The following is a 25,244-nucleotide window of genomic DNA, read 5'->3' as shown; positions in this document are numbered from 1 at the left end:
TCCACAGAGGAACAGCGTGTCCTCGCAGCAGAGTGCTGGGTCTTGGTCACCGTGGCCTTGAACAATCTGTGACAGCCTATGGAAAAGCCTTTTGCTACAGACAGCCCTCTCCCCCACAAACCCTGGCAGCATCAACACACGCTGGCCTTGTGTTTCAATATGAAGAGGGAGGGAGGGAGAAAGAGTGAATGTCATGTGATGGTGTTTGTGCATCTGTCTGTGTTTGTGGGAAGGGAGATTTTGAGTCAATATAGGGAAAAGGCAATGATGCTGCTGTGGTGATGAGGAAATCCTACAAGGCTGAGTGTTTCTAGCTTTTGTTAGCATACTGACTGACAATTTACCTCGTCAATCACACAGAACTGCAATAAAATTTGACATTTATGACCATAACCACTGATAAGAAATAACATTTTACAAGGCTGAAATGAGAATAACTAACTAAATCATCACCAGTTGCGAATAAAAACAGTTTACAACAGCTAAAAATTAGCGGGAAAGGAAGACAAGGGTATTAAATGGTAAATTGTTGGGTATTTTTTGCAGATAAAATACAGTTTTTCTACATGTCCTGTATACTACAAGCTGTCTTACTTATATTAATCATGGCAGGCTTCCTGGAAATGTGGCGTATTGCAGCTGGCTCACTGAGAGCAAAGTAATAAATGCAAAGCATGATCACAGATGTGTCTAAACTGCCGTGTAAATCAATACATAGATATCCAATATTAGGTTGACTTATTCAAACGTTGTACACCTTTGCAAAAACAATCCTAACACTTGTAGCAAAGACCCAAACAATTAAATTCGACCTAAAAAACATTAACTTCCCATCACACTGTTGCACTGTGATCTATCCTGTGGCACAGCACACACTGTACCCTTTAAAAGGTACATGTAAGCTATGAGAAGTCATTTCTGGCTGCAGGTTCTGTTCCACTGGGGCTGGCATCTGTGCACTGGAGGGGAGGGTAGGTACACCCTGTGAGAACGAACTGTTCTTTTCCTCCAGTACTGTGCCAGAAGAGGTTGTTAGCTGGACGCTTTCCAGGTTTCAATGGCAAGAATAAAGATATAACATTACAGAGAGCTCTCTAACTGAGCTGCATGCACGCTGCGCTCTTCATGAGCTTACAACGATGTCACGGAGCCCAAAAAAATCCAAAACGTTCTAAAAATAATAAAAAAAGGAGGAACACCGTAGGCACGAGAGAAGCATTTCATGCCACGATCCTGCTGTGATGCAATGCCACATGAAAGGACTCAGGTGTCGGGGGACGTTAACCTGATTTGTTTATTACGGCTGCAAATGAAAGAATTCCGCTCAAGGAACAAAAGACTGACATTCCTCATTCACCTTGACATGCCATCGCTTTACTGCAAACACACACACAAACACACCCCCGCTTAATGGCGACCCTTTGACTTTGCTCTGGACACGCTTCCCGACGAACGACTTGGGGGCAGATAAGTTTCATCCATTTCTGTCAAGGAGCTATTTCAACTTTGATCTGGGCCTGGGAGTACAGAAAAAGAGCGCAACAGAGCCACAAATTTGGAGCTTTTAACTCTATGCAGCTATTTCAGCTGTGTATGTAACCCTTTAAAACCTGGATGGACATTAGTTTTCTTGTACAGCATTCAGCATTGTGCCTTTTGTATGTATTTAAACCTTTGAAATGGGATTTCTTAAAATACACAAAAAAGGCAACTTGGTAGGAAAGTCCTTCAAATTGTACAATAAATAAATAATAATAATAATAATAAAGTTTAACACTTAGCTAACAGTAAGAAGAGACAATTATTAAATGACTAGGGGGGAAATATGAAGAAAACTATATTTATAATTATTATAATTATATATTTAAAATTAGATTCCAGAAAAATATTAATATTATAATTAGATGTATAATTTTACTTTATTTTATTTAAGCACTTTTTTCAGGTCATTTTCTATTTTTCTTCCATTACTTTTCTTGCCTTTTTTTGTTGCTATTTTCAGGTAATTTTCGTACAACCTTCGTACAAATTTCTTGCCAATCTTTGGGTCATTTCTTGTTAAGTTGCTCACTGCATTCTGTCCTTGTTTTATGTTATTATTTTAAGAAATCAAGCCAATTTGCTCTGGTTTTAAGGGGTTAAATATCTTTACATGATACTTTGCTATTAAAATAGTAATATGAACATGTTTTATTACAGTTGTAGAGACGGAGGACTTAGATGAACTGGGGAACTGGGTCAGTGAGTCATTCGGGAGTTCATCAGCAGTGGCAGAAATGACCCTACCATGCATGTCAGAATCAGAGATAACAGGACAACAGGAAGTTGGATCTGCTCAGTTCATCTACATCAAGTACACGCAAACATACGCAACATAATTATCCCAAGACCTCCCTTGCAACAAAGAGCAGGATGTTCAGGCCAGTTTCTTTGGTAGTACTCCTACGACTCTAGGTTCCTTTCATCCGTCACTAAAAACCCACAATCTGTGAGAAAGAAAGGCATTTTTTTAAAGTCTGAGAGGAATTTCATCCTCACAACCTTCCCCTTCACTTCTGAGCAGGCCATAAACACAAAGGTGTGACGTAAACTCACACCCACAAATTCATGGTCACAATTAGGGATGAAATGTTTTGCTAGAGCATCTTCAGATAGTGTGTTACAGTAGTGTGCCTTTACCGAGCTATCAACTTTATGAGTGTGGGTTTAACACATGCAGCGCCTGAGCTTATACAACAAGAGCAAGGAGCAATGACATTTCAGTTTAAATGTGTCAAAGCTATGGGAATGAATTCAAGGTAATGTTTAAAATGCCATATTTAAAATACGTTTTTTGCTTTTATCTGCTATTTGATTAGAACGTACAGTACAACTACATTGCTCAAATGCACTTCACCCCAAATTCCTTGTCAACACATACAATAGAGGAAAAAGGAAGACTTCACCCTCCAAATAACAATTTGTATCAATTATATATCAATTATTCACCCCCTGTTATGTTAAATTGTGAAGAAACTTTTTCTTGTATGCCTCCACGGTCGACAGAGAATCCAACAATGGAGAAATTCTTGATGAACTGAAGTGAAAAGTTTCCGCATTTAACCATTTACAAACTGTCTCACAACTTGTGCAGTATAATCAAAGTCTCAATATCCACTCATTTTCTCAGTTTTTACCAAACACATGCATTTTTGTTAAAACTTTACTATTCATAACATGTCCGCATAGCACAGACACACTACACATCTGTGCATGGGACTGTTCATGCAGAAGTGTTTTAAATATTAAGGTTTTTGGGAAAATGCATTTGTGTAGGAAATACTGAGCATACAACTGGATACATGAGTCTCACATTAGGATTGAATTTCAAGTTGGGAGAGTTTGTGAACAGATGTTTTGACATAGTTTTGCTGTTGTTAAACATGGCCCCCCATGACTACAATTTATCAAGAATTTTCTCCATTTTTGGATTCTCCGTTCATTGTGGACGTATGCAAGAAAAAACAAGATTTCTTCACGAACTAAAGTTAACATGGGATTATTAATTGATATACAAATGGTCATCTGTGGGGTGAAGTATTACTTTAATATTTGTTTTTCCAGCTATGAGCAGCTGCTCCATTTCATTTGTTTGCTGAATTATGGAACACTAGTGCTTCAAGGAATGAGTTTTGTTATTTTCTTAAATTAATTATTTTCTCTATGAAGTATAACAAAATCGTAAAAAATAATATGGGCATCACAATATCCCAGAGCCTAAATTTACTTCAAATAGACTGTTTTGTCCATTTTGGGTGACTCCACCTTCAAAGGTTGATACAGTACAGTATGGCAATTACACACAGCTAAACAGCTAATTTTGAACATTAAAACAAAAAAGGGAGGGAAATCAAACAAAAACAAAATGAAATAATTGTTACGCTTCCTGCAGGTGAAACTAAGATATAACAGCTGATGGTGGAGGGCTTTGAGAAGGAAGCCCCTCCCCCACCAGAGGGATCAATGCACATAAATGGAAGAGGTCACAGACCTTTGACATCTCCTTTCAGCCGGGGGAGGGGCACAGGCCTTTGTGAGATTGGCTTTAATGATCCAATTGTCGACTGTGTCATGCACCTTCATACAGTACATACAGTTTGCGTCACATCGTGCTCCACCGTGCGCACACTCCACCAAAACTGTGTCCATTCACCAAATTGTCCAGCCAGCAAGTTTGAAGTTTGAATAAATGTGACCTTACATCTCTTTCTGTCTGAATCCAGCTGCCTTGTTTCGCTCTTCATCACCCCCACATCTGTTTTAACCTCTTCTCCCATCTCTTCCCCTCCTCAGCCTCCTCTGCAGACCTTATCTGCGCTTTCCCTCCCTCCTCTTTCAAGCTGCATTTTTTAAAGGAGATCTGATGACTTAAAAAGGCCCAGGCAAGAGAAGATGACCACTTTATAAAAATATTTTGATGAATTTTGCTCCGGGGGAAACCATATGGACAAAACAGCCAGAAGCACAACACCACATAAATCTTATATTATTTCTCAGTTACAGAAAGCTATTCAAATTACTGCTTTAGAGTAAACATTAACCACGTGTGGATCTGACTACCTACAACAGAAAGAAAAACAAATAATCCAGACACTCCCAAAACAGTCTGAATATTTGTCTTTCTATTACATTAAGCTCAACACCGGTGAACACAGTGTTCCTGGCATTCTTGACCCTCAATAAAAAAGGGACAGGTTGAAAGTTTACTGGCATCCATGCGGAACACATTTGGCTCTTCAGATCGGCACGGAGGAGCTCTTTCAGTACTGATGCTTCTGGAAACTAACATTAAACAGCTCAACTGAATTCAGTGTCTACAATGACCTCTCTGCGGCCTGCATATCTTAACGAATGAGTCTGACGTTCACTGGACACTGTTGCTACTAAAGCAACACAGATGAGGTGCTAAGAAACAAGATATCTTGCTAGGAAGTGAAATGAATACAAACTTTCCATGTAATTCAGTTGTATTCAGCATTATCATATGATCTAATCTAAGTCTTTAAAATGGATCTCTATTATTATTTTATAGTTACTATACCAGTATAGTATACTATACTATACTATTATACTTCTTCTGGTTTTGAAGGCTGCATTACTATAAGTTGTGTCATTTTCTGAATTTGCCATACTGTTCTATTATTTACCCTTACCCACTTAATCGTTAAATCCACTACTGAGGATTATTTATCAGAAATCTCACTCACACCATAGTCAGCCCTACAATATAACTTTGATATCAAGGTATTTTAAAAAAATATATATATATTGTGATATCTGATTTCCTCCATATCGCCCAGCCTTTCTTACATTGAATATTTACATTTGGTGATACTTTATACTGAAATATTTGCTCTCTATATGGCATATGATGCATTCCACAGATTGAACACAACACTATAAAGCAGTTAGAATTATCTTAACAATAATAACAATATAACACAGAGGCCAACTTAACATATTGCATATACTTTTACTTTGTTATTTTCAGTATGTTTCGCTTATTATACTGGTGCAGTTTTAATAAGGAAAGGATAATTTGAACTTTTGCTTGAAACAGACATTTTTTACAATGTTAAGATCGAATAGTTCTCCCACCACTGTATGAAGTACATTTTGCTGATAATTCTTTTTTAATACAGGACTTTAACTTGTGATGGCGTGTTTTTAGACTGTTATATTTCCACTTTTTAAAAGCTGAATCCACCAGTGGTATGTATCTATTTCCAGATCAATGAGTGTGTTTTTTGACACAATTATCTCTCCATGTCAACGTGAGCACGTGGCACAATGAAAGTTTGTAAAAAAAAAAAAATGGCCCTGACTTCTGCCTCACATTTTGATCAATGACAGCTATTCTGAGGACCACCTGTTTTCTGGGTCCTGCCACATTGCGCTCCAAAAAGTGTGAAACAATAGCACTGATCTCTGGTTAGGATTTAGTCCCTTGTACCATCTGTACTCAGGATCAGAGAAGCCCACGGTCACTCAGGAGTCCTCTGAAAGGCTCAAGAGAAGCATCTGCCTGCATTCCTGACTAGTCCCAGTGGTGTGTTTGATCTGAATTAGTATTGCGACTGATCTGTGAGGCTGTTTCATGTGAAAGATTTTTTTCCTCATTGATCGATATTTAAAATGTCTCTGAAGCCACAGCAGAAACTGAAGCCTCTTTGTTACTGACTAGATTGGTAATCAATTGTTATGTATGCCTTTTTGTTATGACACTGAACTCAAATCCAAGTGATCTATCACACGCTAGTTTGTCATAACAGAGAGCGATAATTAGATGAATGAAAATTGCTTTGTTTCAAATGCATCTTATCTTCCTTGCAGAAAATAAACAGAGAGCCGACACAAGGCGTAAACAGCAAAAGTCCTGATAATAATGACAGAAAATACACCAATCTGTTACCCTGGTGACAACTGCCTTATGTACAAATAGATGTGGGAATAGTCATCTATCCACAGCTTGGATGAGCTTTTTTTATGTGAGAAATGACATGCTGTATTTTTGGAAAAACCTCTTTGCCTCACAGCTGCTTTTTTGCACAACAAAACATATGTGAGTGAGACTTTGGAAAAAAAAGGTAAACCATACAAAGCAAGATAAAACGTTGACAAAACAGCGTGCTCTAAAGATGAATTATTATTTCAAAGACGACATCTTTTGAAAGGCAAGTGGGATGAACCATGTTAGGGCTGAACAATATATCAATATCATATTTATATCATGATATGAGACTAAATATTATCTTAAATTTTGGATATTGTAGTATTGTAATTGTTATCTTTTCCTGGTTTCAAACGTTTAGAGTGTAGGATTTAGGAGCACCTATTAGCAAAAATGGTATAACATCATAACTATTTTTTCATTAGTTTATAATCACCTGAAAATAAGAGTTGTTTTGGTTTTGTAACCTTCGAATGAGCCCTTTTTATACGGAGCTAGTCCTCTTCCACAGAGTCTGCCATTTTGTTTCTATTGTAGCCCCAAACGGACAAATCAAACACTTGCTCGACATAGGGCCATTTGCATGCTTTTGTGTCATCCACCATACATGCTTGGCACACAGGATGAGTTTCAGTTCTGCAACCTCACCCCTAGGTGGCACTAAATCCTACACAATGGACCTTTAAAGTTTGCATTACAGTATAGTGATGTAATTTTTTGAACTTACCAGACTGTTCAAGTTGTTAAAATATTTGTCTCTACCCACTTAGTCATTATGTCCCCATTATGAATATTCATGGATATCTCATTGAGTAAAAATGTTGTCAAAGCACCAATAGACAACCCTACAATATCATTGCAATATTGATATCGAGGTATTTAGTCAAAAATATCGATATATAAATATTGATTTTTTTTCATATCCCCAAGCCTTAAGTTATTTGGCTTAATTTAGGTATATCTCACTTTGGTTTATTAGAATTGCTTAAGAGAACCTGCATTGTTTCTCATCAATGAAATGTGGTTTAAGTTTGCCGATTACGAGTCTACATTAGTCCTCCTGCTAAAAGTGAAAGCAATTTCAGTCACAAATTTCAGTTAAAAAATATTATGTCCAACTCACTCGCCATATTCCCAGAGCCAGTTTATTTGGGAATAAAAGCTTAAAGATGCGACAATCACATACAAAAAAGCCCAATGCCAAACCTCAACAGCTCAAGGCCTTCACAAAGCAACATGGGAAAGAGATGTCTCCTTCAAGGCTAAGGAGAGAAACCTGTTCGAGCGCAGGAGTGGCGTCACAGGGGCCTTACTTATCTCCTCCCAAGATTAACTCCCAATTGTTCCTCGGGAACAAAGGCAGCCAGGGAGGAAACCAGCCCCCCGAGGGCCAGATGGTCAGCGTTCAGAGCCCCCTGACCCCTCCAGCCCTTGCCCTCTCTGACAGGGCTGCGCGTGCTCTGGGCGAGACAGGCCACCCAGCGAATTCTCAATCCCCGCTACAGAGCGTGTACTCACATGACACTGTAATGATGTGAATGTCTCTTTCTTTTTTCAGAGGATGCATAGTTGCAGAAGACAACCGTGAATGTCAGATATCACAGAAATGCAGCTAATGGCAACAATCTAGCTTTTGGACATGTTTTTAATCATGGAATAGAAATATTTTTAAGGCTCAAAAATTTGATTTTTGATGCACACGTTTAAAAATTTCAATATTAAAATGCTGTTTCATCATGAAAAGTGGCTTTTCAGGATTTTGACATTTCAGTTGCTGTATGAGCAATGAGCCTGCTGCAGCTGCAACACTGAACATAATAGGTAGTGAGCAATATGTTGCACTGCATCCACTTTTTGCAATGTCTGTGGTGATTTGTAGTGTTTATTGTATGAATTTGTTGTTTGTATTTTTGTATTTATGCATATCTATGTGACACAGTTGACATCCTGGGACGCAAGACAAATTTCAGAATTATTTCTGAAAATAAAGTGAAATCAAATTAAACCAAAATGAACTAGTCTGCTTTATTTTGTAGTACTAAGTAATGTGCATGTAGTTGTCATTAGCTCTCATGACATTTTAAAGGTAAAGAAGGGGGAGTGGAGACAGGAGGAATGCAACCTTTGGGACGAGAAACATTAAGAAAGGCAGATTAGATGTAGTCAAGACAGACTGGTTTGCCTGTAATTACAATGACAAACCACCCAAATTCATCTCCTGGTCCTTGTTTATCTGATATGCCCTTATCTGAGCTGCTGAAGCCTGTTTCAACACCATGCCTGAGGCAACTGTAACAGTATTTAACAGACAAACATGCAAATTAATGGCCTGGTTCCAGGTATACTTAACATGACTTTGTTAACAATGAGTGACAGTGACATTTTTAAAGAAGACATGATGTAATGAAATCTGCATTTTGAGATAGCACAGACTGATGTAAAATTCTTAAAATAGCCATGGGATCAATTGTTTGACTGCAGATTTCAAATGCAGTGCCTTTATTTTCTGCTGCAGGATTGACAAAAGTTTATGTTGTACACTGACAGATATTACACTGCAGCGAACTAATTGGGCTATTAGACGTTGGTTGGTTGCACACGCATTTTGACCCTAACAGCCACGACTTAAGGCAGAGCAAATAAAGTAAAGAAAGGTTGAAAATTAATAAATAAAAGACACACAAACAGCACTCCAGAGCACGCGCGTTTGCTAACAGACTTTGCTCAACATTTGATTAATTGCCAGCCGTTATACCTTAAATGTCCTTCTTTGTAAAACACCCTGCACAATTTCTTCAGCAGTAGCTTTAAATCAAATGATGAAACAAACTTTAAGCATCTGTTTCAGTCTCCAAGAAGGACCCAACACCGGCAGCTGCAGCGCGACCATCCTCCGGAGAGCACTGCCAGTCTAATCCTGTTTCTGTTCGCTAACAATGCTTTCTTATGACAAGTGGTTTTTAAGCAAGTTAGTGTGGGGATAGAGAAAATAAGGACGGGGCAGGCCTACCTTTATCCACACGGAAACGCGTTACACGGCCATGTCCACGTATAACCGGGTGCTGGGGTTAGATTTGCGTCCACGCCGCTGCTGCTCTGGTCGCAGTGCCTGACACAGCTGATCTCAGCACAGCGAGGGAGCCGCCAAGTGACGTCAGGGAATTACTGTACGTACCGTCCGGTTCAGTTCAGCGGAGAAAAGGCTGAATTCAGCTTGTTGCTCCGATGGGAGGAAGAAAACACACATGAAAACACAAATCCTAAAACTTCACACAGACAACCGGTAAACTAACTACCAGATTAATCTAAATTAAGTTTAACTGTAAAGTAATAACAAGAGAACACAGAGTCACTAGTATAGCCTTCTGTATATATAACAGCCTAATATAAAAGGCCAATATTCTATTTCATGGACAGACAGCAAACGATACTGAATTAGAGGTGGAATTAAACAAATAAACAATCAAATAGACTGAATAAATAATCAAAGCTTCCGTTCGTTGATATATGCTTTATTCATGTGGGTCTACATAGGCTACATACATGCATGCATACAAGCATACAAGAACACATACATTCATACATACATACATACATACGCTACGCACACAGGATACACAGGCTACACACATACATGCATGCATACATACAAACAAAGGATGCATAAGATGCATACATACATGTATACATACAAACATATATATGTACGTACATACATACATATCAATCTAAATAGCCTACGTACACACACATAGACATGCATGACACTATATATTGCAAGCTGCCATCCTGCAGGCTACATCCTCTGTTTGTACTGCAGATATAGGCCAATACCAGTAATGAAGTTACTATTTAAACAACTTATTAAGTAACCTGAGGTACTGCTCCCATTTATGGTCTCTAGGCTTACAACATCTCCCTCTGTTGGCAGAAACACCAAACTCACCGAGTTCAGCTTCCTATCATGTAGGGCGCAGTGGTGCACGGAAAACATCCTAACAATAAAATGATTTTTTGGGCTTATATAAACGGGTGTAAATTCCCGTTTACATCCGTAAATTCCAGGTGTAATTTCCCATGGAGCGTGTAACAACAAGTCCAGCAACCACATATCAGTGCCATAAATGTCAACATTATGGATTCCAATTTTCTGACACGCAGGTGAGTTGCCATAATAAAAATTGTGCAACGCCGCCCTCTGTGGGGTGACGAAGAAACACACAGATTACTGCAGAAAAGGGGGAAAAATGTCTTTTATTTATTTTAAGTATGCCTGGCATTTGATTGGATATTTGGTGGAAAATCACACATGTAAAAGCGCTTAAAATATTATTATTATTATTATTATTATTATTAGTGTTATTACTGTTGTTGCTGTTATTTTCACAGACTTACATTGTAGGTAGGTACAAAGCAATTATTAGTCCGCAAGTATTTGTAAAAAAAAAAAAAAAATGCAGCGTTTGAAAAAAAAGAGAGGAAAAATAAGCCATATTGAGACCCACTGCCATTTTCCAGGGAGCAACTGGCAGCAGGTGCTGGAAGCATTTTCTGTTTCCATTTGTTCATTCTAGAGAATTTAATTGCCTAAAAAGTTGCTTTGACATGATATTACCTAAAATTAGAATCTCATCCAATTTTTCTACTGCCAAACAGAGCAAAAAAAAAAACCAAAACTACAAACTAAGGGCTCCAATGGGGTAAATGTCAGTGATCTGGATTAACATTTGAATCAGTATAAGCTAGAAAAGATGATTAGCCTTTGGGGAGTGACCCTTACAAATAACTAAATAAATAACAATAAATTAAATCTCATAGACCTTGAGTTGGTAATTCTGTTGTCACTACCAATCTTAATATCTTAGAGGGTAAACCAAGACTACAGGTACTCCTCATGAATCATTTTCATTACTCAGTAGAATAGAATAGAATAGAATAGAATAGAATAGAATAGAATATGCAGGGGTTGCATTCAAACAAACAAGCAACAACAACAACAACAACAACAACAACAACAGAATTTATATTTGTTGTCTTAATACGTCATGGTGAATATTCTGGTGCAAAATCAAATTTGGTTAGCAATAATCATTGCATTGATTATTGTTGGCCTCCAGAGGGCTCCCCTAGCAGCTGGGCCCCCAAAATGCCTTACCTTACTCCCTTATGGGCTGCACTGTACATGATTACTGTTCATAAACATCTGTGTAAACCATGTGGATAATGTCAATCACTGGCTAAAAAGAATAGAACAGAATCAAACATTTGAAATTGTTAAAACCTTAACAACTAATACCAATAGCGTTATATCTTTTTCTCCTCTGGAGGTAGCTTTTCAGTGAGATATTGACATAAAACACTGTAACATTTGGAAACAGCAACATGTTGCCGTCATGAGTCCGTGAACTCTTTGCTTTGAATGCGCCTCGGTAGGGCGCATGCGCAGTACTTGACATTTTGAAGTTGCTTCTCCGGGGTGTTTGAACAGGAAGGCGGACATGTTGGTCAGACTGTGGGAGAAAATCAGGCATCGTCTGCTGTTTTTTTCCGTAAATTAACACATATCCAAACCCGATTTATATGCCTTCGACCACCTGAGAGACAAAGCGGCGCGGACGGAAGACAGTCGACAGTCAGTGACAATGCACGGGATGCAGCGGAAGGACCGCCGTTAAACGTTGTAACGACTCCGTGTTTAAACTGATCGAAATTTGGAAGAAGCAGAAGTTTTTTTCCCCCACCACTTCTACTTTTGAGCTGTCAGAGTCTATCGTCGTTTTCTGCAAGGGCCCGGCATAGATATGGGAACGGACCTGGACTAACCTTCCCACAAACTGTGCTTTTTCAAATTGAACTTTTAATTGCCTTTTGTTTGGATGCACCAACATTTTAAGCTCTCAGTGGCATCCTGCGGAGGCTGACTAATCTGTCGCCGCATTTATCTATTGCCACTGAAGTTGTTTGCCACTCATACTGGGGAAAAAAAACATCTTTCGACTCCGAAAATGTGGCTTTTGTACATTCAGCGCAATCTTAAACGTTTCATCGTCTGTGAAAGCTCGAGAGGAACGATGTATTTTCTTTGAAGAGTAAAGTTCAGACGAAGAAAGGAACATTTGGCTAGCTAGCTACCGCTGGCTGCTAAAGCTAGCTAGCCAGCCTCCAGCCTCGCCAGTGAGCTGTTTTTGTTCACAACCCAACATCGGGACTGAGTTTAACAGCAAAAATGTCTGCTGGGGAAAGTATGGCGGCTCGATTTGAAAAAATCGATGCCATGTTGAAGGACCCTAAGTCGGAAATTAACACGGATTGTCTTCTGGTAAGTTTGTAGCTTGCTAGCTGGCTAGGCAGCTAGCGAGTCAACCATTCGGGGTCAGTCTACTCCTTGGAGCAGAAATTCTTTCCGAGACCAACAAGTCGTCTCGATTGTCACTGAAGGAATGTGCTGATACTAACGCCGACAGTTTGCCTTAAACACAGATTCATATTCAAACACCTGTGTGTAACCATGTATACAGTATATAAAGAATTTGCAAAAAGAAAACAACCGGCAGTTTTAGGCTCTGCAATCATAATCTCGCAGCCCAAAACAATGAATCAGTGATTTCTAGCAGTAGTGTTGATGTTTAACGGCGATGTACTGTCAGCATCTGATGAAGTAGCTTCAATAACTAATTAAAAAGCACCAGCAACTGAGCTAGACTGACATATGGCAAACGTGTTTCTGCTCTCCACAGTATAGACACTTTCTAGAATATTTTTTGATTACAGTGCTGCGCAAAGTCTTGGGCCACCTCTAACTTTGATATTGTAGAAATGTTATAATAATCATATTTATTCTCAGTAGTATCTTAATTCAAATGCGACCATATCATAGAAGTGTATGCAGCATTAAAAAATGTAAATATTTCAGAATAAAATAACTTCAGCAGACTAAGTTGCAAGTATTTAGTGTGGCCTCCCTTTTCACTGAGCATGTCTTGAACTCTCTTGAGCAGAACATATGTGATTTACAATACTAATCTTATGGTGTACTTACACCAGGTTGCATTCAAGACATGTCCAAAGCACAATATTGATGTTTGAGCCACATTTTGTTATGGTTGTATGATTCTGTGTTTGGTCTTTATCCCTCTCTATGTTGAGCATTACATGCACACTTTGTGACAGGTTAACTAACTGGAAGTTGTATTTCAATAAAGATACTACAGATATATGATCATTATAACCTTGCTAAAATGACAGTGTTTAGGGTGGCCTAAGACTTTTGCACAGTATTTCATATTAAGGATGTGCAAAAAGAAAACAACCAGCACTTTGAAGTTCTGCAGTCATAACTGCAAATAATGCATCTGATTTCTAGAAGTAGGATTTATGTTTAATGATGTACTGTCAGCACCTGATAAATTAGATTTAATTACTAATTAAAAAGCAATAGTAACAGCGCTAGACTGACAGATGGCGACTCTGTATCTGCTCTCCACAATACATACACACTTTTTCAGATTATTTTGGGTTAAATCACATTGTTATTAGATCATATCAGCTGTATTAGTTTGATTGCCACCCACTACAAACTGATAATGCCTTGTCATGTCACCACTGTGCTTTTTTAAAGTCACAAGGAAGTCCATGGTTAGGTGTGCTTTGTCTAGATTTACTTATCTAGTTTCCATTTGAAGTGATATGGCTGCCTGCAAGCCTGTTGTAACCTGCAGGCCTCCAGCTGCATCAGTACACCTGCTGGCTGGGAGTTCGCCCTGGCTGCTTCCTGTCTATGGGGTGACAACTCATGTAGTGACTCTGCTGTCTGAGGAAAGAAGGCGGCTGCTGCCACGTGCTAAACCCTAAAGCAACACCTTCATGGGGTTTTATTACATGCCGCAATCCCAGAAACTGACTCACTGTGGAGTAGATGCCAAGGGGATATTGTTGTGTCAAGTGTTTGTTGATATCAGGATCCTTTGGGCTTGGGTGACAGTGGCACTGAGTGTTTTCACAAGGTTTTGGCTCTTAGTGACTCATGAGAGAAGTTGTGTTCATGTGTTTTTCGTGTGATGAAACCAGAATTTATGTGGGTGATAGGATTGAACATTTTGGCCTTAATTCCCAGAGATAGCCCTGGGAACCCACGTCATGTATTTGCAGATATGACTAAGTTTTTGCTTAGGGTTCACTGCTCTCATTAACCATGAATGACTTGTAGTTCTGAGTGTGTATACAGTGGTTTCATTGTAACTCATGCAAAGGTTGTTCACATCAGGTCACACTGTTTGATTAATGATTCCTGTATCATGGTTGTATGATATGGTTAGGGCTGTACCTGACTCAGAATTATGCCAGTTGGATTAGATTTGGCTGTTCAATATGAATATTCAACAATCGTTTTGTCTTTTTGTTGTACATATAAAGTTTAAACAGACTCTGTGGGACCTCCAGTGCAACAGAGGCATTCATGTCATATGGTAAACAAGCTAACTGTGCTAATGATGCATCGTAAATTTGCAAACTCTTTTGCAGGCACAAGATATCAAACAAAAGCCAGAGACTGAGTCATATTTAGTTGCTGTAAGCTGTAAATTCACCACTTCTATGCAGAAGGTCTCTCCTTTCCACCTCTGTGCCACTGCCTGTATGTCTGCAGCTTCCTGAGCCAAAGAGTAGTGCCAAAGCCAAGAGTGCTCACTTCACAGCAAAATCTGGGGACCAAAACATCTTAACAAGTAACAAGGCTGTAAAGCCATGTTTGGCACAGTTTGGCGTGATGACATTCTGTAGTCTCAATTAGCCACTTGTTAGCCACCTTCTTTTTTAAGATGCGTAAAAGCTTCAGAGTTTGCGAGTGGTGTATTTATTGCCTTTTTTATTTCATAGAACAAAACGTGAAACTCTCTCTAGCTTGTATTAACCAAATGCCATTTTCAGGCTTCTAACCAAAAACCCATTCAAAAAACATATTGACTTTGATAAGAGGGAACTGGAAGTGCTGAAATGCTAACGGATTTCCAGGTTTTAGGACTCATTACCGGGTTTCGCTATATGGGACATATTTGCATGCAGGCTGACTTACCAACCACAGGAACATCAGGCAAGCAGTCTGTTTTGGGAAGGGGGCTTGTCTTAAAACCCCACCCACACACGCCCAACTTGAAGTGTTTGTGTATAGGCTTCTGTAGATAGGTTTCTTTTGAAAAGAAAACTTGCTTACTCTCTGTGACCTCCCATCCTGTTGCAGAAAGAGGCAATTAAACTCACCTAAAAGTGCACACGCTCTGCATTTTTAATGGCAAAAAGCTGTGGGGACTGTTCCTGCTGGCAGCGGCACACACAAGGGTGTTGTTCCTCTTTTTTCCCCCCTTTCTGCAATCTCGCCTGATCAATGAATGGAGGCCTTTTGCTGAGGCTCCCTCTGCCACCATGCAACTCCACCCACAGCTTAATAAAATTCCATGCTAATCAAATAACCTCTTGTCTTTGACTGGCCCGGAGTTCCCTGTGTGTCCCAAAGCCATTCTGCACGTCTGGAGAGAGTTGAGACCAGGCAGGCAGCTCTGAGGTAGCTGGGTGTGGGCTCTTCTCTCTACCCATAAACCAAAATTATGTGGACTGAAGACTCATGTTTCTGAAGGCCGTGAATCAGGACATTTAACTCATAAAGCAGCCAACATGCTTGGCTATGAGTAATAGGTTCCATCAGAATGCACAATGCAAGCCTTTTACTGGCCATGTTTCTGTACCTGAGTCTTAAGCTGGCATTGCTTTCCATTTGAAGTATAGCCCTGTTGGACTTTTTTTCCCCATAGAAGCCTGGTCTGTGTTGTGTGATGGTGACATTTGGCCTGCACCTTACCACTCAGCTCTGGGCTGGCCTATTGAGCACAGTATTCCAACCCTGTCGCTCTTATCTTCACCCCCTAAATAAATCCTGCTTGGAGAGAAGAGCGCCTTATCTGGATGGGCTGCCCCCTCCCTAATCATTGTGCTCTAGGCCGGCCTCTAACAGCCAATCTGAACAGACAGAATTCCTGACATTGTGAGGTGAAAGCTCACTTACTTAAAGGGTCTGAGAATAATTTGCATTGAATCATTTTATCAAATAGTATGTCTGGATTGAAAATGCTCACCTTGAGAGTGTCCCGATCAAATTTTTTGGCCCTAGATCCGAGTCATTTGATATTGAGTATTTGCTGATACCCAGTCCTGATTCAGTACTTGCTGCACAATGCACGTGTCAGTACTGTAACATTATTAAAATCAATCCAGTGTATGTGCTTGACAGTTTAATAGGTTTGCAATGCAACATAAGAAAAAAAAATCTGCATGCAAACAGTTCCATTAGAGATTTTTATTTTATTTTAACAAATAAATAAAGGAAATAAACTAAAAAATATTTTTATATGGCTCTTATCTATAATGTGTCTTCAGAAGTTGCTCTCACATCCCATTAATGTAGCATTGTAATAAAAGTACAGAACACTATAAATGAGTACTATAATCAAAATTCTCATCTGGTTGGGACATCCTACGTCTGAGGATTGTTCTTTTTTTTTGACAACTATCAGTGTTTTGCATCAAATCGTTTTATCAAATGATATGTTTGGATTGAAATGCTAACCTTAGCTGGAGTCTCTGTAAGTTGACAGTAGAGGGAATATATTATCAAAAATATTGACTAGAAATTGCTAGTTGCTTTTTCACTTGTCCTTCAGTGATAGAGTCGTAACTATTTTGTGAATTGGACTGGTTGAGCTGGTATGTTTGAACCTGTTTTCTAAGGGCTTTGCTTCTTTTTGAGCTATATAAAGGCCTTCTGTCTCTGTTCTTACTTCAACACTTGGGGTGCATTGGCTTCTGTGTGTTTAGATCCCTCTTTCATCTGCTACTTGAACTCTAAATCTGTAACAAGAGTAATTACAGGAAACCACAAGCCTTGGTAACCAGAATCGTGGACAGTGATTGACTGTGTGAATGCAACATGTACATGTTAGGGTGGATGCTCTTATTTTTAGGTGATTTAGAAAATCAGTCAAATAAGCAGGAGTTGCTAAATGAACAGTGATGTAAGTGGCACAGTTCATGTAGTAGGTTGCTGTGATACCAAAAGGCAAAACAAGCTCATTTAATCATTAAAGCGTTTAAATTTTGATTGATCCTATAGCTGCCAACAACTTGCCAACCCAGTTAGAGAAAAGGTGAAAATAAGGTAATGTGCCTGTGGCCCCCAAAACATTACATCTGCCCCTGGTAATAATAATGAGAGCTCAGCGTGAGCGGCTGGATGAGACACAATGTGATGCATCTTGGTGTTTCTCAATAATTCCAGCTAAAGTCTGATTAAACCTGAAGCTAACGCAAAGTAGTCTGAAAATGTCTAAAGAAGTCACTTTCCACCTCCGCAAATTTGGCTGTTTCAGACACTGTTTCAGACACTGGTGCTGTGAGGAGAAGCTCCGCTCTGTCTGTCTGTCTCACTGCGCTGCTGTAGCAGTACATTCCGCGATTGATATCTCGTTATCATTTTATCACCCAGCCCTATTTGTCCCACAACAATATCTTTGTTGCCAAACTGAAGGAGTTAGTTAATACTACCGACTCATTAACATGCTAATGGTGCCATCTAGCAAAAACAAGCTATGGAATAAAAAACTGCAAGTGTGAAATGCTATACTTGCTTATGTTCCATTTTTTGCTCTTTCACCTCCAGTTATGCCCTCATTGCCACAGTCAGAATGTGGCATGTTTTCCATTTTAGAAAAAAAATTGCCCTAATTCTCAGAGTTTATGCATTTAAAGGAAACTATCCTATAAAAAACACAGGGCCTGGTCATAAAGAACTTTTGTATAGAAAGAGGTTTGACAGTTTCCAGTCACAACTGCATAAATCTGAGTCATGAGAATGATTTGTAGAACCATTTTATTACCGTGCTTCCTAATTGCCTTGCATCGTCAATCTGCTGTGACCCAAATTGAGTAACAGCCAGAGTACAGTCAATCCTTGTCCTGCCTGTGTTGAGTGCCTGCCCTTGTTCTAGTGACCTTTGCCTTTAATAGACAAACCTTACCTGCAAGGTGTTGTCAGCACTGATAAATGCAGCTAGAGTCTGTATTTGGTTCTAGACTTAGATACAGATTGGCACAATTTTTTGACAGAGAGATATGATTGTCATTATTTATACTGTGTGACATTTTTACAAAGTGAAAACACTAATTTTTACTTGAAATGTAACCCAAAGATTTAGTAAAAAAAAAATATATATATATATTTTCTGTAACTAACTCTTTTTGAGAAATGCATTAGATGACCCATATCCCTCTTTTAAGACCACACTGGTTGTTTTCTGTTTAAACCTGTTAAGTTACATACTGTGCACAATTTGCTCACACTTGACATTAATTGCGACCATTTGATAAAACATTCAGTAAGATTTTAGCTTGATGGTCTGTGTGGGCAGCCATTGTTTCAGATCATGGCAGTGCAGTTAATTCTAAGCTTTTTCTTTGTGTTGTTATTTCAAAACATATTCATTCAAAACAAAGAGTGAATGATCACCTTCAATGCTAAGTTATTGTTTAGCATATATAGAATTCATACATATAGTGAAATGAGTTTTCATAAAAGCATGAAACTTGGTATACTTGTACAGTTTGGGGCCCTGAACAATTTCATATATTGAGTTGTTGCAAAAATGCCTTCGTGGTTATCTATCTTCTCTTATGGAAAGGACATCACAGTATCGAAGAACTTTATAATGTAATGTCATGTCTGCTACATGTTGTGGAGATTTTTACAGTGTGCCAAGTTTCTTGGTTTTATGAAAAAATAAGAATATTGCCTGGACTTACAGAAGAATATCTGATAAGGCAGATATGTAATAATATAATATTGATAACCAGCCTACTTATTGTCAAATGCTAATGCAGCTACAAGGAGACACTGATTTGAAAACTCATATTGGAGTCTTGGATGTTACGGCATCCTTAAATGAACCAGGGGCCACCACCATGGTCCCTGCTCACAGCAGTGCTATACCCTGCATGGCTAATGTACAGTAGCAAATAATATAAAGTAAAGGTAGCTACAGTTTTCTTAATCTAAAGCTTTCCATGTTTTTCATAGCTGAAATAAAGAAAACTACTAGTTTGCTCCTTTTTAATGATAAATCACATCTCCTTCAGTTGAAAAACATGTATTTGTGGTAACGGTTATTGTCAGCATCTGATCCATCCCTATTGTCAGAAAGGTTCAGGGCTGTCAGTTGTAAACTGCTCTCCTCAGCTATTCAGCTATGGGAACAACAATTGGCTGAGCTATTTGTAGCTCTGCATTCCCTCAACCCGACTGATTATGTGCAGGAATGCATACTAAAATGATCCAGTCTTTTAATAAAGGAACGCTCTTTCCTTTTGATTCACCCATTGAACTTTACAGCCTCCTGCTTTTCTTTCATCTTTTTTAAGGTAAAGATGATTGAAGTGAACGGGGTTGATGTTTAATAAGATGGTTATTTGCTGGGGCAAGGTCAGAAATCCTGGGCAGAGCAGGCAGGGCAGCAGAGTTTTGCTTGAGAATCCAGAGCTCAGTCAGTAGAAACACGTGAGTGCTCTCAACTGTTGGAATAAGTCAATTATATTTTGACATGAAACCATTTGTGACAGTGATTCTCGCTTACTGGGACCTCATAAGGAAATGGAATGCCCCTGTTTTGCCACCCCTGGGTTCACTGTCACTGCCATTTATCCAGTAGAGTTGTTAGATATGCAGTCTTTCTAGGTAAGTGGGATTTTCTGTCAGTAGATATTATGTACAACAGGAGTTAGGACCAAGAACTTAGTTGAAAAACTGAGCAAATCTCTCAGTGATACCAAATTGATACGTCCCAAAGCAGATGGACCGTATTCTCTTATATTTCAATGACTGCCTGTACCTGAACGTTGGAAGTGAGGAAGCAATGTGGTGTTTCATGCTTTGAATGGCCTCATTGGTTTTGTATGATCACATTTGTGTTGACATGGGCACAGCCTGCGATGGAACTGCCTTTATTTGCATGGCAAACTGAATGGCTGTCTGCACAATTGCTCACATGTGGAAAGCATATTGTCTTAAAGAGGTGGCAGAAAAGGAAGTGAGAAGTAGGGCTCGACTTAGGCCAGTCCACATGCCTTGTGCTGGCATGCAGAAAGGGATGATGTGGCTGAGTCTCCCATGGAAATTTTAACTCAGACTTTAATGTCTGGAAAAGAGCTTGTGTGTTGTGTAAGGATTTCTCTCCCCTTAAGCTTAAAGAAATAATTGCCATATGTAATGTCAACCACTGGCTTGTGCATTTTGTATAACTATACATTTTTTTTTCAACATAACTACCACATTGCATTATTAGGGTGATGAGATGGTTTTTCATATTATTATTTAGTAATCCCAGGGATGTGTCGCCCTCTGGCTGAAGCAGCATCAGCAGAAATAGGATAACATGGACTCCTGTGTGCTCTGGTTTGGTTTCCAAGAGTTTTTTTTCCCTCAAGACTGCCACATAGAAAAAAAAACATAGCCTGTGGACTGCTACCACCCAATGCTTGTTGCACTTGAGTGACTTTTATGCCTGGGTTTTGCTCTGTTTTTAATCAGTGATCAGGTTAGATTAGAGTTTCTCAAATGGGGATACATGTACACAAAGGGTAGGCTGGACAATATGAATAGAATCAAACAGTGATTCCTAATAATAACTACGACAGGCCGCCATAGTCTAATTTGTCCCACCATAGTCTTAATGGAGCTGGACTTTTAATTAAGAGCGGTATTAAAGCTCCGCTGGGTTATTTATAGTGCAGTAGCGGTGGAGACACGCAGCAGAACATCAGGCGCAAAATGAAACTAAACTGTTAATTCTGCTGGGCCTAAAACTGTCTTTCACTTCCAAAAATCTGCAAATATTTCCTCTCATCTATCGATCTGATCAGCTGTGAAGGAATCAATAGATCAAAGAGTGACATGCAGCTGCGAAGGAGATAAAAAGAACTTTGCCTGCTGCACTGGATTCACGGACCCGCAAAAACGTCGGATATTAGAGCGAGACCACAGATTAGTAGTCTAATCCTCAATGACAACCCTCAGAAGGTCTCTCCTCCTCTGTGCAGTTGCAGTATGTCCGCAGCTTTGTATTTAAGAGCAGAGAGAAAGTCAAGAGCACTCACTCCGCAGCAAAATCCAGCGACCAAAAGGTCCCCAGAGTTGAACTGCACAGCATACTGATGAGCAAATAATCCCCCTCCCCAAAATGATTGTTCGACTTGAAGCACCGATGATTTGAATCTCCGATTTCAAGGGGCAGCCCTAAATGTGACCAAAGTTTTTTATAAGCATGCAAGTTAAAATTTCCTGTGGTTGCTATCATGTGTATGCATGATGTCGGCTTATGTTTTTAATATTGACAAAGTGACACCTGACTTGTAGAAATGGGTCTAACTGGGGTTAAATCACACATCTCTCGCCCAGCCCAGACATTCTCACTTCCTCCTCCTCTCCTTGTAGTTTTCATACTCACACTGTAAAATAATGATATCACTACATTATAAATGCAACTTATCATAAAGACAAAGTTCAAAGCAACTACAATGCTTTCTTAGCTTTATTGTGTGATGATAAAAAATTGTTTTCCATGAATTAGTGATGGATTGTAAACATCTGAAATGTAGCATTTAGATATTTCTTTTTTGTTACAAGGTTGTAAATCAGACACTGAAGGTGCAGTGCTGTATTCTACCTGTTTTATAGTTTTTTTTCCTCTACAGAAGTGTTTTGCACTGGTAGCTAAAGTACTGTTTTAAAAGGAGTACATTATATATATAAAAAAGAACCACTAGGGCAGATATTTCTCACTGACTTCTTAACTGATTAATTAACTGATTAATATTGTCAGCTCCTGTCTTGCCTGGTTGATTCAGGACTATTGCTATAGTAAATGAGGATATCTCAGAAGCTAAAATCTAGATCAACAAACACTTGATATTTAGACCACTGGTGTTTATCTACTCTAGTGCTTAATTTTATTTTCCATTTTGTGCTGCACATTTCTATCATTGGTGCCTTTTTTTCCTTCTGTTTGCCTGGAAAGCAGACAAACTCCTTACCCCTTGGAAATTTCAGACTCGCAAGAAGTGTGGTAGAAGTGCTTATCTAGGAACAGTTTTCACCTCTGGAAATTACTCTGAATTACTAGCTAAGAAAAAGCTTTGTCAGTGATCCTCGGCCATCAGCCTCATGTTTGTTTGCGTAGCCTGGAGCTGCTTGAGTCTAAGCCATGTCTGTGCTACTAGCTGCTCCATTTGGACCTGCGGCTGAGTCTTTTGATGATTGAAGCCGAAAAGTGACAGATAATGTTTGATTATTGATCCTCAACTCTGAGGATCAAAACAGTTGGCATTAGCTACTTCTGTTTCATATTTATTTATTGGACTTGACGCCCACGCCTCTGTGTGCACAGTGTTTTTCAGCACTGCTGCTGTGCTGGAGGGGGGCACTGAAACAGCCCAGTATTATCATAATCAATCACATTTACTGCATCAACTCTCAACAAAGCCGTTATGCTTTGGGCACCCAAATGGCTAGCAGCACCCTTGGTGATTTTAAATAAAATGCTCATATTTTTTGTGAACAAACACAATGTTGCTGCTTGATTTTGCAGTACAAATATATTAATACACTGATATGTGAGGCATTCAGGTGCACCTCTTTGGGTTGGCCAATATGACCATGCCTTGAGATGATATAAGTTTGTCAACCGGTACAGATTTTTCCATCGGTCGAACGGTCCAGCTTCAGACATTAAAAAAATATCTATTTGTGGCAGCAGATGTTTTAATCATGGTGGGATGTCAGCAACAAATAAATGTGTGGGAAACCCTGTCATAGAAATAAAGCAAATATCTGTGATTACAATTCCCCTAATACATTGATGCGGTCCCTCTTTTCAAGAGAATAGCTGACACCAATGCAGAGATGCAAATGCTGAGCAGGGTTGCAACGGTATGAGATTTTCACAGTACAATAGCCGTCTCAGAAAATATGGCGGTATCACAGTATTACAGAATTGTTATTATCAGTATGACCATTCAGTATGACCATTAAAGGAATGAAAACAAAAGGGTTAATTTTGGTAAATTAGTCAAGGCTTGAAACCATGTTTTAATGGAAAATACGTAAAGTGTCTTCCTTTCGAAAAGAACTAAAATAAAGGTGAGATTCTCTGTCCAGTAGCATGTATTTCAATAACAAAGATTAGCAAATGTACATGGTATGATCGTCAACGTTCATATCACGTTTTACCTTAAAAATGGCATAACGCTGCAATCCTAATGCTGAGACTCAAATCTAGAACAGTTCTTGCTCACACACTCAGTGCTACACACTCTTAATGCTTCAGATTGCTGATTTGATGTTGCACAGCGTGTTCTTTAAATCTGCTAAGTTGTATTTAGCAATTAATTTCATGGTTATTTTTCATGATGCCGTTTTCCACTGACTAAATCTGGTTCTTTTGTCACACTGCCGTTTCAGTAGAAGACTTTTAGCATGGCTGTCTTCCGATTTTTCTTTGTGTCTTCCTTCATTTGTTCTGCTATTGGACCAGCCTGCCCCACATGCGCCAGCCCTCCACTCCCTCCTCTTTTCCGTCATAGTGTTAGGCACTAGTGCTGATTGAAAATAAGGCTCACTATGTGACTCTGTACTTGGGATGGATTTTTTTCCTCCCTTCCTTCACTTTTTGTTGAGAACTTGTTTGGCCACATACCTAAAATAGCTCTCTGACGTGTACAGTCCTGTTAAGGAATGTTACTGTGGCTGTCCAGAGTTCTCTGCGGCAGGAAGTTATGCAAACGTGCATTGCTGAGCACAGAGCCTTGTGATTAGGGTCCAGAAGGACTCAGTTCTTCAGCTTTTTTTTTTTTCCAGCCCAGGCTGGCTGGATACTGTATGGCCAACAAGGCCCCTTTTTTCTCGCAGCCTATGGTCTGTCTTGTGTAAATTTTCCTTCCTGAAAGGTGACGTTATATTTTTATTTTTTGAGCAGATGCTGGCTCTCAGGTTAGCCATGTGTATGCATCTAAACCTACCTTGTCATTAATTTCCTACATTCTGTCTACGTTGCTTTTGTTCTTTCCACCCGCCATTCTTCACCTCCCATTTCTGCTTTTCCCTCCCATGTGCCTTTTTCCCTGCTTCAACTCATTCTGGTGGGCTGAGGGGGTGGGTGGTGGGGTGGCCCTGACCTCCAGAAGCAGCAGCGGTACTTAAGAGGATTCCTCGCCTTGTCTGAGCTGCTGATTCACCATGTGTCATCATTGTTTTGCTCAGATGCAAAAAGGAATCCTCTGAATATTTAACAGAACATCATTCACAATACAGGAATGACAAGATTCTTGCTATAATAGCGAGCTCAGAGAATTGTCGCTTTTGTCAATGACATGTTAACAAGTGAAGTAAAGATCTTCATTATATATCTCATGGGTGGATCAGCTGGATTATTTCTCTACCATATGTATTTCTAACCTTTTGAAGAACTGTAGGCTAAGTGACCCGTAGCAAAGTGTCAGAAGACGCTCAGTTTTAACATCTGGCTCACACCCGCCAGAGGGAATGCATAACAGTATGTAGTGTTCAAGTGCTCATGTGTCTGACTTCTTTCAGACAGTCTGGATTATGGAAGATTAGATTAAATCTGGCCAGTAGCATTTATACTCCTGCCAAGCCAGAGACAAT

General features: G+C 39.3%; 2 protein-coding genes across 3 annotated transcripts in view; one reads left to right on the top strand and one right to left on the bottom strand.

The window, feature by feature from the left end:
* The window catches only part of greb1l (GREB1 like retinoic acid receptor coactivator), a 56,531-nt gene extending 46,914 nt beyond the window's left edge, over positions 1 to 9,617 (bottom strand). The window contains exon 1 of the mRNA XM_042498453.2: positions 9,501 to 9,617. The gene's annotated coding sequence lies outside the window, so the exon portion shown is untranslated. The remainder of the gene's footprint in view (positions 1 to 9,500) is intronic.
* A 2,330-nt stretch (positions 9,618 to 11,947) lies between these two features.
* Positions 11,948 to 25,244, top strand: part of rock1 (Rho-associated, coiled-coil containing protein kinase 1) — a 40,630-nt gene continuing 27,333 nt past the window's right edge. For both annotated transcript variants that reach the window (XM_042497114.2, XM_088085658.1), the window contains exon 1: positions 11,948 to 12,809. In XM_042497114.2, coding sequence (XP_042353048.2) covers positions 12,717 to 12,809 — 93 coding nt within the window. In that variant the 5' untranslated portion in view covers positions 11,948 to 12,716. The remainder of the gene's footprint in view (positions 12,810 to 25,244) is intronic.

Source organism: Plectropomus leopardus, chromosome 12, assembly GCF_026936395.1.
Source record: "Plectropomus leopardus strain MGB_pleo_1.0 chromosome 12, ASM2693639v1, whole genome shotgun sequence".
Taxonomy (NCBI): Eukaryota; Metazoa; Chordata; class Actinopteri; order Perciformes; family Serranidae; genus Plectropomus; species Plectropomus leopardus.
The sequence above is the reverse complement of the archived record's forward strand: the minus strand, read 5'-3'. Positions and strand labels throughout refer to the sequence as shown.